The sequence below is a fragment of the Numenius arquata genome, chromosome 16 (genome assembly GCF_964106895.1).
Source record: "Numenius arquata chromosome 16, bNumArq3.hap1.1, whole genome shotgun sequence".
In the NCBI taxonomy this organism is placed as follows: Eukaryota; Metazoa; Chordata; class Aves; order Charadriiformes; family Scolopacidae; genus Numenius; species Numenius arquata.
Window position 1 is genome coordinate 10,037,566 of NC_133591.1, and position 16,114 is coordinate 10,053,679.

General features: G+C 42.2%; 1 protein-coding gene across 1 annotated transcript in view; it reads left to right on the forward strand.

Moving 5' to 3' along the window:
• The window catches only part of FBRSL1 (fibrosin like 1), a 541,510-nt gene that overhangs the window by 437,751 nt on the left and 87,645 nt on the right, over window positions 1-16,114 (forward strand). Inside the window, exon 7 of the mRNA XM_074159755.1 lies at window positions 6,146-6,199. Coding sequence (XP_074015856.1) covers window positions 6,146-6,199 — 54 coding nt within the window. The remainder of the gene's footprint in view (window positions 1-6,145; window positions 6,200-16,114) is intronic.

Here is a 16,114-nt window from a genome sequence, read left to right on the forward strand (position 1 = left end):
TACAAGTGGCAGACTTCTAATGCTCTCTTCAAGAATTTTCTTCTTTGCTGACAACGGTTCCCTAAAACTGCCCTGTGCTAGAGCCAAACGGCACTAGTTCAGGCTGCCTGATTTGCTTTTTGAGAGATTAATGCTATACAGCAAGGAAGGCAGTCTTTTATTTAGTTGGATGCCGAGTTTTCACTCATATAGAGTGATTTATTTATTTTTTATTTGATTTGATTTGGAAGGTGGGTTATTCTGAGTGAAACCTTAAGCCTTGTTTATCGGAGAGGGGCAGTCTGTTCTCATAAACAAACGAAGGAGCAAAATATATCCCGATGTTATTCTATGGGGACATGCAGTCATCTGTTGGACCCTGTGGCCTGTGCTGGCTAAATCAAATGGCAGGGTCACGAGTAGCTTTGGTATTTTTCAGTTAAAAAAGGGACTGGAGTGTGCTTCAAATTCCAGTGATAAACTACTGACATTTAGCAGGAGTTGATATTTATTTTGCTCTGATTTTGCAAGAATGTTGCGATTTGAAGTGTTAACTTTAAGTAATGGGTGCAAATGTTAGTGTTTGCTGTTGTTGCTTTTTAGACTAAAAACTGTGAAGATGTTTAAGGGTGATATGTTGACAAAAGTGGCAGCAAAAAGGGCTGCATTTTTGAGTGAGCCAGTCGGTGCTGTACTGTACTTTTGGGAAGCACAGATGTGTATGTCATTTTCTGCCTTAAATCTTCTTAAATCTTTTTTTTCTTTCCTTTTTTTCCCCCCTCACCCCCCTTGGCTCCCAGCAACCTTGTGTTGAGTGACCCATAATAGCTAGGGATTGTGGAGTCTGGATATATATGAATATAAAGCAGTCTTTTTCAAGCCACTACAGAAGATTCAGTGAAGTAAAATTATTTGTATCATCAGAATAGGAAATGTAAGCTGGATAATTTTAATGACTTTATGAATTTACAAGATCTGAAGTCAGGCAGGTACAAGAATGTGTTGCTCCTTGCTTAATAGCATGTTTGAGCAAAGATTGGCATTCTGCATCAGAAATGGAAACGTTAGGGTTTCTTGCAGTCTTTTATTCTTCTGAATAAAGATGGAAATTCTGAACTAGGTAAAGAAACATATGGTTTTACCCGAAATGATTTCCTAGACTGATCAATTACTAGGAGCTGTAATGAGAAATATACTCCTTGGGGAGAGGAGGGAGGGATTGCCATTACATAATATCCCTTGGGAGAATTCCTCTATCGCATAATGAGGTTGGTGATGGAGCATTTGGGGAAAATGCCTATGGATAGGAACTTTATTCTTCAGATTTCCATAAGCAAAATATATTACGGAAAAATAAGCTTGTTAAAAGTAGTACTGATACGTTAGCAAGTGGGTGCTTTTTCTCTATACACGTTTCTTTTGTTCTCATAACTACTATGTAAGAAATTAGGTAACCGTAAGATTAAAACGTCCACAAAATGGGAGATGCTAGTGAATAATTTCCTTGCTTATTTAAACCATTAAAGGCTTGTGTTCGGTTCTAGGCTTCGTTAAATTATTTCTGTTTGTCTACTGAAAATAGTCCTAAGGAAGAGAAATTCTCTAGCCTTAATGGTGTAAACGTGAATCACCTTATCCTCATGCTGGTGAAAATGAAATATATGGAAATGCTTATCTGTGGTGATGTGGGTTCAGTAAAACTTGGGAGCTGGATACATGTTTTCAGAGTCTTTATAATATTCTCAGGATCACCTAGGAGCTGACTTTCAGATGGAGAAGAAAGCACTTGTTAAAATTGATTTAAATACAGCCTTATTTTTTTTTAGTAGCAGTTGCCTTAAGATAGGAAAATAATTTATTTCTACACACCTGCCCTGCGGGGTTTTCCTGCTGGGAGTCCGGAGCGAGCAGTGAGCCCCCGGGAAGAGAACGCCGAGTGGTGCCCGCGCACGGGCTCGGAGGTGTCAAAGCCAGTAGAGGGAGAAGGGGAACAATCTTAACACCTCTGTCACTGCTGGGGAATTTGCCTAATTTGAGTTGCTCATTTAAAATCTGAGTGCTGGTGATTCTAGTAATTTTTCGACTGGCTTGCCCAGCTTTTGTCCCTGCGGATTCCGGCAGCCAAGGAGACGCAGTGACCCCTGATGGTGGCTCTGGTAATCGAGGCAGGTTTGCACGGCTATCACTATTTTTAGGAAGTTAAAGGTGCAATGGCTGTTTTGAAGTCCAGGCCCCTATTTCAGCCTTTCATTGATAATATTTTGTAGTATTTTGTGTGCCACCGTGTGGCTGCCGGGGCGCATTGCAGTTGGTGAGGTGTGGACAGTTCCAATTTTAGTGTCGTCTTGATGGTTTTATTTGGTGTCTGGGTTTGGTGTCGGTTACCTGTTCTGATTCACCTCGCGGTGGCCCAGTTGTGAGATCCTGGTCGCTGGAAACGCAAACCAGTGTGGTCGCTGCTCACTGCTGACCAGTGTGTCGCTTCCAAAGTTTGTGGCAGGGCTTGGCTTTCCAAAAAGGCAGAAAGTGATGCTGGATTTAAGCACTGAGAGTTTGCATAAAGGAATTAGTGACGTTTCTGCACCCTGTAGAAAGGGACACCATCAAGGAAACTGAAAATGTAGGTAGCTGATAGTGGTGGAGGGACTTGGTTGCAGATGGTGGCGCTGGGGTGGCAGTCTTCCTCGCCACCCTCTCCCTGCTGGCGTGTTACAGACAGTGTCCCCTGCGCTGACCATCTCAGTGGCACGGTTTAGTGTCTCTCAAGGTAGTTAATGCCATTTCACATGGTGAGAGTGGCAACCTGTGAGCATTGATTCTTGTAAACTTGAACTAGGATGGTGCTGTTGACATACAGAAAAATAACATCCATTTGTACCTCATATGGCTGCACTGAAAGGGTTAAGGGTAAATAAAATGTGTCATCTTTAATATAAAAATAAACCTTACTTTCTGGTGGGTGGTAGGAGAAGAGTTTACACAAAGACAGCATTTCAAGGTGGCTGTTTATGCTGTTACCAAAGATATTTCTAGCTTGCTTACAAAATGAGGTTTTTAAAAAATACATATTTTTAATTTTGAAAGTACTCTGTCTAGCTTATGTTCTTGTGGAAAAACGTTACAGGGAAATTGCCATGGAAGGTAGCTACAGGATTTTTAATATTGAGTTAAAGCAAGCTGGGTACGATGTTTGCCATAATGTTTCTGTGGGGGGTAAGAAACATCTGTACGTGGATGCTGTTTCTGCAGTAACTGCTGTACCAAAGGAGAATTGGGGACATAATAGGTATAAATCTTGCGGGTTTTCCCATGGAATAATCAACAATAAAAAGCATTTAATCTATTAAGATACCTGCAAGTAGATCCTGATTCCAAAGCTGTTGGCTGTAAAGTTATAATATAGTCTGCCTTCAAAATGGTTGGAAATCTGTCAGAAATATCTCTTTACCACATACCTTCTATCTCCCTGGATGATTGGCTCTCGAGCAAAGCCTTCCGTAGAGGGTGTACTGTAATCCTTTTATGTTACTTCTTCAGTGCAGATTACGCAGCAAGAAATAATTAGGAGATTAATTTTCACCTGTCACTGCCAATAATAGATAACCTTGATACAGTGGCAGGGCTCGGAATTCGGGGAGCGGGAAAGAGTTTAACCCTGTAGTGATTGCTGCGGGGACCGGGCAGAAAATGGTTGCCGGGACGTGACCTCCCTGCTCCCTGTCACGACGAGGGAGAGCCATGTCCTCTCTCGGCATCCTCCTCTCCCACGAAGGGCTCCGGAACCTGCTCTGCGCCGCAGCCCCGAGACCTCCACAGCCTCGGCTTTTCATTCAAATGCAGTGCGGTTGCTTTTCATGATTTCAATTCCCAATCTGAGCGGTATTCCTAGGCTGCTAGGGAAAGGAGCAAACTAATGAAGATGGCTTCATTAGGCAGAGTGCAATTTAGCCCTCGCCTCTCTCCAACAAATGCAGCTGAAAAAACATCCCAGAAGTAACTGTGCTTTTGGTCTTTAGAGAAAGCAGAGCTGAGGTGTTTCTCTGCTCCCTTTCAAAATTAATTACCAGCTCACATCAGGTGAGCTTAAAAACGTAGCCTGCGCTCTGAGACAGTGAAGGTAAATGGGAAGAGGAAAAAAAAAAAAAACACCCTTCCCCCTCCGCTGCTTTTTTATTTTTTCTTTTGTGCTGAAGTTTAAATCTAAAATCTGTTGAAAACGTAATGGGAAACCAGCCTACAGAAAATGCCATTATTCATATCATCCTGAGCTCATTTATTTTATCTGCAATAGTAATGATAAGACAGGCTGCTTGGCAATGCTGATAAGCTGAGAAATATCTTAGAGCTATTTGTAAAAGTTAAAGCAGATCTTGGTACTGAGAGATAGGGAAACTGATGAGCCTTTGGGCAATCTGCAGAGCTGAAAGCTAATAAAGATTTTAATAGGAAGGCCTCATTAGGATTAGGGAGAAGATCTATTATCTGGGATTTACACAACACAAATGGTGGGGCAACTCCAATTTTTGCTTCTTTGTTCATTAAATGCTATTGCTGAATGTAAAGCCTTCTAACTCTGATCTGGATCTCTTCCTGCATTTGAGGAGCCATCACCAGCTGTTGGCTGAATGAAGGTGGAGGGGCGATTTGTGTGGGAATGCATTTGCCACATGTGAGAAATGCCAGAAAGTGATCGTACTCGGGCCAGTCACTTTTTGGAGGTGCCTGGGTGGGAGGCTCCTTGGCAGTGTCTGTCTCTCTTCTGTTGTGAGCAGTATTTCTATCTTTTGGCCCTGATGAGCGTCCTTAGAAAGAAATTAATCCATTGCTATTGTGCTGTTTCTTTTGGTGGTGAGACTGAAATACTAATACTGAATAGCTTGTCCGCCCAGTTCAGCCTAATGGGGTGCTGACTCCCAGTGCACAGTGGTGGCTTTTTTATTAGTAGTGGTCACCATCCCTATAGAACTATTCCAGCGGCACTGGAGACAGCTCCTCCGCTAGAGTTGGTGTGGTAGGAATTCCGTGCCATGGGTGACCTGGTCGAGTGCTTCGGTAGTTAACACAAGACTGATTTTAGCACCATGTGCATTCCTTTATATGTGATGTACAAAACATTCACTTTTTGAGGACCCTTAGTGTGTGCAAACACCTATCACGTGGGCTCAGCTGCTTTATTCCTCATGCTTAGCACAGTATGTAAGGTGCATGTAAGCTGCTGAAAGAGCATTACTTTATCCAGGATTTACAGATGTATTTCGTATTTTTTCTCAAGGACCATCCAGCCTTTTTTCTTTGTGGTTGAACTGGATTGTGAAGCAGGAGGAGAAGCCATGCTGGAACATTCTTTGGTTCGCTTCTGAGGTCCAAGCCATGCTGTAACCTGATTCTGCTAACCTACAGCTTAATCCATTTTTACACACAGCCGATGTGATCTATTTGAACCTCTAACGCAGATGAAGGGTTCTGTCAGGTGATACCCATGCTGGCTGTGAAATGCCACTTGTGTGACCATACCCGTATTTGGGACCTGTCTGGCTTCTTCCTCGCGTGGAGCACACGCGAGTGCAGGAGTCTCAGCTTCTCCCCTGTTTTCATGGCATAGACCAACTTCTCTCTTGCTGTTGGATCAAATAACCCTAGCGGTAACTACAGTAACAGTGCTTCTGTACAAGAGTAATATTTGGAAAGTATGTTCTTGTATTTTCAATTGTCTTTAATACAACGTAGCAGCACCACGAGCCACAGAGAAGTCTATTCCAGACCATAGTTCAGGATCTGCTGGTTTAAACCAGTGGTTTCACAGGGCTTACAGAGGACAGTGTAATGATAGATTTAACCCCAAGCATTCCATCTTCTGTGTACTTAAGGAACTTATTCAGAGCAGCTCAGATGTGATCCCTCCTGTGTGCCCGCACAGCGTGGGGACAGGTTGGGAGGAAAGCGCCTGCACCAACTGCCCAGGACAAACAGAAATCTCTCATAGCGGGTCGGTGTCGCTTTATTGCAGCTTGTTCATGACAAGTCACAGTTTATGACAGCGAAGCAGCATGGCCTCCTAAAGAACTAGCGCTATTTGCACGTAACATGTTGCTCCAGCAAGGCTGCCATTTGAGAAGTTTCTAATATTTATGTTTGATATGAATGAAACTTTTTGTTTTGTCTGTAGACCGCAACGGAACTGGAGCTGACTCGTATCAGGAGTGCCTTGATAACAAGCAAGGTATGAGATCAAGTCTCTCCAACATGGGCACTTGGGACTGATTTAGCTTGATTTCTTGCAGCTGAATTGGTTGCTGTCTCTGTCTCTCTCAGTCTGTCTCCCTCTTTTTTTTTTTTTTTTTCCTTTTTTTCCCCCCCCCCCCCCCCACTGTCTCCAAGCCAATTCGCTGTTAACAGTTCCATGTCAGCTAACCTGTTAGCTCAGGGTCTCATGACACGTTTGTGATAAGGCTTCTTGTTTCTAGTACCCCCAAACCCTCTGTTATTGAGGCAGGAAATGGGAAGGTTGTAAAACAAAAGCAGTACGTGCGCTTGCTTGCAGTTATCTTCTTCCTTGAGGTTTAGTTGCACAGCCAAGCAGAAAAATGTTAAAGTTGAGTCAGGGAAGGCATGTGCTAGGCTGGGTTACCTTAATTGCAGACATCCTGTGAGAATTTGTGTGCTGACATGCTGACTCAGGCTTGTCCAGCTTGCTGTCTTCTCCTTTGGCAAAGTTGATAAGAGCTGGAAAAGCCTCTTGTGAATTATAAGGGAGAGAGGATGGTGAGGGAGGAACCTGTTACCCTTTTCCTGTAAGCGTGGAAAGAAGAGTCACATCAGTAGAAATGACAATTGTGAAAGTACCTCAAAAACAGGACCCAAGGGCAAGGCTATTGATTTTGTATTTAGAAAAAGGGTTGGTGTATTATGTTCTCTTCAGATGTCCTCTCTGAGAACTGCAATCAGAAGTGCTACTCCATCACCACAGCCGTTCAACGGTGAGTGTTGAACCTTGTGGCAGTCAGGGAGAACAAGCACCCTTCAGTCCAGAATCTCATTCATTATGAGCTACAACAGAGAGATAAGAGGAAATGCTTACCCAAACCAGGTTATAGGCATCACTTACATGTCAGCTTTTTACCCTGCTGTTGACCCAGATCTGTGACAGTAGCTAAAATGATCATTTGCTGAAATTCTGACCCTTCTTGCATAATTTTCTAAAATAGTACCAAGAAACAAAAAAGAAGTCCTGTCCCAGTTTTGGTGCTTGGTTGGGTTTAATTTTCCACTGGTGTCTTCACTTTCAGTATCCATCAGTCAGTGTTCCATGTGCTTCAAGTCAAAGCTGCCGTGAAGTGCGTTCCTCCTGCTGTTGTTGGGTTTGGGGTGGGGTTATTTTCAGGGTTTGGGGTTGGTTTTTTTGTTTGCTTTGTTTCCCTCTCCCCCCAAAAAAGAAGTATGTTAATCTCTCTGGTGACCTTTACGCTTATCTTTTTTTCACTGTTTTTCTCTACTGGTTGTAGTAAATACCTAATCATTGCTAAGCTTTCATTTCAGAAGTTACAGCTGGAAGACTAGGTGGAAGAACAGTAATCAATAATAGCTTTTTTATTAGATTAGGTTTAAAAGTCTTCCAGACCAATGTAATTCAGATGCTTCTTTAATAGATAGTTTGTTCTTTGCAGTTTTTTCCAGTAACATTTCTCTAGTTTGCTGGGGTTGGTTGTCCCATTTGACATTTTGTAAAAGCAACTGAATTCCTTTTTTTTTTTTTTTTTTTTTTAAATTAGTATTCTCATTTTTGGAAACCAATTGCAGCCCCTTTGATATGCCAGTTACCCTGGTTTGTCTGACAGGTGTTATATCCATCACTTTAATTTGTCTGCCAGTACCCTGGATTTTTTTGTAGTGTGTTTTTTGGTGGGTTTCTTCGACTTCATTGTTAACATGTGAACAAGCTGTATTATTATAAGTGCTTTCAATCCAGTATGAATTGGATCTGGTTTGGGTAACTTACCATGTCTGTGTTACATCATCGTGTTTAAAGCAACAACCTTTAAGAATGCAGAGGTTTAAAGGTAAAAGTATACACAGTAACTTGTAGTTGGTCCCTTACTGTCCAATCCACATCATATTTTGTGATCATGCAGTAGAGCTGAATCCACCATTTGCAACAATTTACGGAATATAAAATATATAGCTGACAGTGGACCCATAATTCTGGTTGCTTACTGTTATGTTCAAAACAAAACAACACCAATGGCTGAAAATAGTAGGGGCTCTTTAAAAGTATTAAATCTTCAAGCCATGTGAAATGCAATTGCCATGGCTTCTTTTTATAACAGCGTGCTTGTCTCCTAGAAATTATGCTATAATGAGGTTTGGTTTATATATTTTGCCCCTTTCCTCATTAAAGTGCTATCTCTGGGAAGAAGCGCTTTGTGTCTTGAAATACTGCGCGGTTAAAATGAAGGCAGGTTTATAAGGATTTAATGTACTTGGGAGCCAAGGTTTTGCAGCTTTATGGCAAAGATGTTTTAACAAAGGGCTTTATGGTAAGGGTGGGCTGTATTTTAGTCAGGCAGTTGCTCAAGGGAAAATTTTCAGTGTGAGCACGTCACAGCAGCAAGGAGAAATTCAGAGGGAAACAGGCTTCTGAGATCTAGTTGCCGTCTTGGCTGATATTAAGTCTTAATTCTTTTCAGTTCCAAACCCTGAATTCTTTTTATGTCTCGGCTCAAGGAAGACAAAGTCTTGCGCAGTGTCATGCAACAACATGACCAGGTCATTTAGGTTTCTCACTTTAATGCTCAAAGGCAGGGTGGAGGAGAGCGTGCCTGGGACAGCCACAGGTGGGATTATTCACACTTCCTCAGGACACAGCTTGTTTTTTCAACCTTTTATCTCCAATATTCATTATTAAAATCTTACCCTGAAAGCAAGACTTTCTGAGTGTTTGGGGTTTGGAAGTGAAGAGGGCAGCAGTTGGGAGCAGCTGCCCATCCACCGCGGTAGAATGTGTTCTGGATCTGCCTGTTTCTCTGGGATACAGTTAATAGCCCGTGGTTTCCTGAGAGCCAGGGGGTTCTGCCATGGAAAACAGGTATAAAATTACAACCAGACACAGTTGTTGCTGGAGCTTCTCAATAGGAACTTGATGTTATTATAAATAAAACAACTTTATTTTCAAGGTTAGCCAATGAAAAGCACTTAGCTAGGGCCTTGGTGGCAGCCAGGAGACATAACCTCACATCCTTGAAACAGTGAATAGAGAGATGGTCTTGGAAACCAGTTCAGAGTATTTCATGTTATCATTTGTAGCACCTTCTCCTACAGAAAATTGTGTTTTACTTTGCTGCAGTGGTCTTCTCTCCATCCACATGCCCTCAGCTTGGCTGAGGTATTTTGCCTCACGGTATTTTGCCGGGTATTTTGCCCTGCTGGGCTCTAGCTTTCCAAGCAGAGCTACAGGTTCCCACTAGAGGAACTCAATACTTTTCACTTTTCCAGCTTTCTCTTTCTTGTGGAGTATCATGGTTCTATGCTATTTCCCCACAGATGAATTAGTTGATATTTTTCTAAGATGAATGTGATTTCATCTTTCTGATGGCACTATGGACTTCCTAGGACTCTTTATGTTTCTTTTCTGGTATTTTACACCACCTCCTAAATTTAGTACCGCTTATTGATTTTGTTAGCCCACCTCTAGAGGGAGGACAAAGGTAATTTGGAGCAACGTTTGAGAGGAAGGATAGAGGGTAGTTAAATCTTGACAGTGATGAAAATTTGGCTGCAGTCGAGGTAATCACGGTGCCTCTGTGCTGAGGCCATGGAGGACCAAGTGCTCCTGCCCTGGATTTGTGCTGTGAGTGGGTCTCGGGCAGGTTGCTGAGTCCGTACAGGGATGGGGCGTCTGTAGGGTCAGCCTTGATTTTGAACTAGTGGCTGTAAACTGAAGACTTTTCATCCTGTTACCAGTCCCCTGGGCCGTGCAGTCCCAGTGTGTGTCATCTCCTATTAGTCCTGATGCAACCAATGACCTTGTTTGTGCGAGCGCATTAAGCACAACATTAGTGTCTAATTTGACTGCTTTGAATTCAGGCAGGCTGTAATCAATCACCTGAGCTCTCCTGACAGTGACTATGGCTGGGTGGGATAAGGAGAACAGATAAAATGCATGTTTGGGCCAAAACTCTAGGAAATTGGAAAACTACTGGTGAACCTGTGCAGCTGATGTAACTGTAGCCGTGGGTGGAAACAGGTTCTTCGCTGGAAAGCAAAGGCTGCAAAAGCAAGAAATTTGTGGTCTTCGTAGAGGTCTGTTTAGCCGCCTTCCTGCCTGCTAAATACCGGCGTGGTAAATGAGACCGCCAAGATACAGAGGCACCTTTTAGAAGGTGTTATTGAGAGAAGTTCTAACTTACTGCAGTTTTTTGGATCCCTTTTGATCCTCAGCAAGATTATTTTCAGGATGGCTAAGATGAATTATGAGGCAGATAAATAAAAATGGCAGACTGGCATGGCTGGATGAAAAAGTGCAGTCAAAACAGTTCTGTCACTGAAGATGTTATTTCCATTAAATGTTTTGAGATTTAATATTGATTTCAGTGAAATTACCCTTGAAAACAGATTTCCTCTGAACCTTTATTTTTATATATTTGTTTTGGAACTACTTTAGGAGGCAGAAAAATAAAACTTTTGCTTCAAACAGTTTTTATGTTTTGAAATTGGCTTTTTTCACTGTATGAACAGTTTTAAAAATATTATTTATTATTTGTATTCCAGTCATGCCTATGCACTCTAGTTATGGTCTAAACGTCATTTTGCTAACCACAGTGCAGACTTGGGGGGGATCAGTTTCTGCCTGAAAAAGCTTTGGGTTTGTATTTCTGAGTGGGGCTGTGGTGATTGCCAGTGCCTATTTAAAAAAAATACACCCCCCACCCCCCCACCCCCCAAAAAAAAATCTTCTCATTTTACAATATGTTGGCTGCCTCTTTGTTTAAAGAATTATAAATACGTCAGCAGATTTTCCACAAAAACACATATGCTTTCTTCCTGATGAGCATGATGACGCACTGAGAATCCTTGCAAGAGGCCTTGAATCTCCTTCAAGTTGAGGATAGTGCTGAGGTTGAAATTGAAATTTTAAATAACTCTCTTCATTAAAAAAGATGCTGGTGGGGCCTTGTTAGCAGAAGAATTGCCACTTTCTGACTAATTTTTTTTTTGCCAGCATGGGAACAAAGAAAGAAAGGAGGAGGCAGAATAAAAGCCTGTGTGAGTGTACGTACCGAGGCTGCAGCTCTCTAAACTGGTAATGGTATCTGGAAAGAGTCCAGACTGTTGTAAATATGAACTTTTGTCAATATTCCCCAAGCTTCTGTGGACTCTAGGGTGGGCTTTATTAGCTGAAGGTCACACCATTGTGCTGGCTCCCTCTCCTGAGACCTCTGATACCTTCCTGAAAGGACAGCCCATTATCCCTGGGCTTAGAAGCCAGCTTTCTCTTCAGTGGCGCTGAAGCTGATAAGCTTAAGAGGCATATTTCATCCCCCCACTGCTGCTTTCGGGAGACAAACAGTGTTTATCGTTGCTGATTAATTCCAGTTGAACAAAAAAATAAAATAGGAGGCATGTGTGTGTGCACACGTGCGCGCACGCACAGAGACACAGACTTGACTTTTTTTTTTTCAGGCTGGTCTTCTTGCGTATTATCGACTCGTGGAGCTGGCCGCAGCCAGCAGCCTCGGGGGCTGCATCTTTGGGTTTCCTTGGTGGTATATCCAAAAGGTGATTTAGTTACATGAGAGGATGCTGGGCTGCCATCAGTGTAAAGAGAAAGGGGTGGAAAGGGGGCCCGGGTAGCAGCAGCCTGAACATCCAGGTTGGAATTGATTTGTGGCAATTAAGTGTTAAGGTCTGGGAGAGCAGGACCACCTGCTGGGAGAGCGGCTTTCCATCACCTGCAAAAGATGAATGGCCTGAGGAGAGAGAAGGGCAGGGATTTCTTACTCAACTACCTGAAAAGAATCATAAAAACACTGTATCTCGCCTCTGTATCTTGCAGCCCTGTTCATCACAGCTGAATCCCTTTGCTGGGAATTGTAGGCAAGGGCATTGGAAGATACAAATGCTGGTTGCTTCTACTGCTTTGGTTTCTCCATTTCTCTCTTTGAATCTGGCTTGAAATTTGTCATGAGGCGTCTTGCTGATTTTCTTGTTACTCCTATTTCAGTAGAAATGTCTTCCATACGTAGCTCCCAGTTTCCTAGGGTTACTTTTTTTCCCTTGTGCTGAGATTCAGAGTATAGAAGAAGTAACAATGGATCCCACGTGCGATAAATGCCTTATTGTACCTCTGGCGACCTGGGAAATGCCCAGGTAGTGTGTCCCGGTGGCTGGGGCATCCAGGGCAGGAGACCTCTGCTCTGTGGTGCCCTGGGCACCGCCGTGCTGCGTGAGGCAACTCACCTGCCTGTGCCTGAGATTTTCTGAGTGAAAAATGAGAATATCAGCACTGTACAGAGTCTGTTTAGATGACCATGTAGCTGCAGCCCAAGTTGGGTCGTCTTAAGTTCTGTTGTATTGTATGTTCCAAGGCTGAGAAGCAGAAGGAGAGATTGCACATGGCTGAAAGGAGCCTGTTGAGTTCTTGACCAGAAGAGATGATATTTCACTCTGTAAAACTCAATGTTTTTCAGCGCTTTTTTTTTTTTTTTTTAAAAAGGTAACGATATTAGAGTGCTGTGCTGTGTGAACTGCTTTCTCTCATTTTGCCTTTGTTCATACAGAACAAAAAGGGGCTTCCCCGCTCTGCCCTGCCTGGGGTGCAGGGCTGAGGGGCAGCACAGGAGGTACTACACAGAAGCAGATTGGCTACTTAATGTTTGTTGCATCAAATCTTTATCTCACTTGCCACGTGGTCCATGTTGAAGCCAGATTCTTGGTACTGGGGTTACAACTAACTTCATTTCCTTTGCCAGAATGGACAGAGATGGAACAATATTAAAAATAATTGTACAAAACTATGTTTACTTCTTGCCAGTGAGAACCATGTTTAAGGATGGATTTTGCTATTAAGGCCCCAGCGCTAGTGTAAACAGAGTCTAATGGGAAAGGCTGTAAAATAATAGGGCTGTTGGTTATCTTCGGGGGGGAGGGAAGGAATTTCCATAACGCATTTCAAACTGGAACAGATCTGAAGCTTCAGCAGACCAAATACAACTAGCATTTCCATTTTAAAATGTATATAGTAGCATGAAATGGGAGTGGTGGGCCTCTAGTATTATTTTTTCAAAGGTAAACTGCACAAGCCTGTGTGAATTGGGGGCACTTCTAGTTTGTGGATTGTGTTAAACTTGTCATTCTTCACGTGAAATAGAATACAGTTAAGTTTTGGGTGAGAATCTGCTTAAATGTACCATAGACTCCTTTTTAAGGGCAAAGTAGATTTGAGGGAGAAAATTACTTTGAAATCTTACCAAAAAGTTCTGAAGCTATGTATGTGGTTCTTTCTCCAGATCAGTTAATGTGGTGGAAAGATTTTTATTAGTCCAGTGGTGCACCATGGACTGGAGTAGGTAGTAAGTAGACTTGCTCGGACTCCGAGTTTGGTGGTAATGAAATGTTAATATGTGATTGGCAGAGCAAGCTTTTAATTTCCCTTAAAATGGAGGGGGCAGAAATGATCTCTTTGGACAAGATGTCTTTGGGCTACTGCCCACCGTTAGGTATGTCCTAGACAAGATTTATTTACTCAGTGTGAATGGCTTATTTCCCTTTCCCTCCCCAAATCTGGCCTGCTGTAGCTGTTAGCAGAAGAGCTTTCCACCTCCTGTATCACAGGAAGCATTTTAGCTTTTGTTGAAATATGAAGCTCCTTTCCTTTATTAAAATTAAGAACCACTTTCTCACACGGCAAAGTGATAATAAAGACTGAAATTGGATCTATAACTTCATGAAAGGAAAGAGAATTTTTTTAAAGACAAATCATGTATGGTAATACCTCCATTGTTCTCTCGCTGTGTTCTTTGTATTGCTTAACTCCCTGCGAACAAAGAACTCATAACTGGAATTGTAAAAATAATCCAGGCATTTAAGTCAAAACTCAAAAGGCCCTTGGGAATCTCCTGCAAAGGTGTGCCCTTGAAATGATGGTTTATGGATTGTCTAAACAGGTTTGAACATCCTGGCCCTGAGGAAATCTGTGGGAATTTTGCCGCTGACTGCAGTGGGTCAGGATTTCACGCTTGGCGCTTTGTACGTAGTGCCGGGCATTGAGCAGAGCCGTCTTTCAGGCTTTGAGAAAGTCTGACTCCCTCCTCACAAGCAGGCGGGAGATTTTCTAGTTGGTTGCACTTGTGAATTCTAGTGAAGGGAATTGCTTTTGGTCCCCCCATCTTTGTCACTTACTTAAACAAACAAGCATACTGGAAACAGGCACTTGCTTGAGCTTCAGCGACAGGTGCCTCCTGAAGATCTCGTTACTGATCCAGAACTTAAACTGATTGGGAAAGTGGTTTTAAGCTGGCGTTCAACCCTGCTTAAATGAAACAGTTTGAGCAGAGAGATGGGAACTTTTATTCCCTGTTGGCATCCAGATGTCTGCAGCCAGCTAGTTTGAAGTATGAAGGTTTGTCCTCTGAGCTTGAGCACAGATCAGTATGAATGCTGTATTGTAAAATTGAAACACCAATTTATTGCAAAATAATGTATTTTTTAAAGTACAGGTCTTAAATGAGCAGTGAGGGAGTTAATCCAAAATTTTTCTGCAGATTCAGCTAACCAAGGCCCTTTGGAACCTGCTTGAAAGGGTTACCCCTGAAGTTAGCCCTGTTTGAGCAGGAGGTTGAGCCAGATGACCTCTCAGAGTTCCTTCCACTTGAGTGACTCAATGGTTCTCTGATGAGATGTCTCATGCCTGCCAGGGTGTTTGAGCAAACCATGGATTGCCTGACCCTGGTCATTGTAAACATGGACATCATATTCCCCTATCGTGTCACAGTCCAGGGAGAGGAGAGTCACCAGAGTTGTAGCAAATTCCTGTTTGTCCTCAGTCTTCCAAATTGATGGTGCAGTGGCCAATCACATCATCTGTTGTTTAAGACCTGCTATTGATGGAGTAAGCTCTGTATATAATGAAAAACAAAACCCAAATAAACCATAATCCCAAAAAAACATGATCCAGGTCTCCAGGAAAATTGGAATACTTAAATTACCTTATTGTCTTTTCTCTATCAAGAGAGATGACTTAGGAAAAAGCCTTCTAAGCTTTCAGCATCAATATCCCACAGACTGTTGTCAATCCAAAGTAATTCCACAAATCTCAACAAACTGATTTCTAGCGAACTTGTTTCTAATTAATACTAGTAGAACTTAATCAAAAAAGTGGGCTGTGTGCCACTCATGTTACTATCAGTAGTTGGAAGAGGGAGTTGGAAAGCTGTGTCCTGTGTACAACACACAAGATTTATTTAGGCTTCTCTGCCACTCAGGGGATCGCAGAAATGTTGCAGTGGCTGAAAGATTGGCTATAACTTTTCCATGTTTAGCTGTAATGGAATGTGCAAAACCTTTTAAAGTGCTTTTTTAAGGAATTTTTAATTCCTTGAAAGTGCCTGGAGAGACCCAACCATCGTGTCAGGGGGAATGTGTGTTGAAAGCTGCTCGAGAGAGGGACGTTTCTCAAAATAGTTTGCAAAAAGTAACAGTCACAACACAGTATGGACAGTTAGAAAAAATTAGAAGTAAATGGTTCAATTTTTCCCAACTTTTTCTTGCCCAAACACAGCTAACAGACACTTTTTTTTTTTAAAAAAAAAAAAAAAAAAGGTTGGTTGTTCCTCACTGTAGCTGTGTCTTGAGAGCTTTCCTTAATGAGCTGTCTCCTTCTGTCCAGTATGGAAAGAAAAACAAAAGAGTTAGAGACCTTCCTTTGTCCCCATGTGATTTTAATCTGATTCATTCATTCCTAATCATCTTGAAGGATTAGAAAAACAAAACCTGTTAAATCTTGGTTCTTACTTCTTTTCTTTCTCTCCCAAACATCATAATTTGTTCTTTTATCATGTTGCATTTCTTTACCTGTGAATCAGCTGCCTTTTTATTATTTTTTTTTTTTCTGTATAGCAGAAGTCGGGCGGGGAGGGAGGGG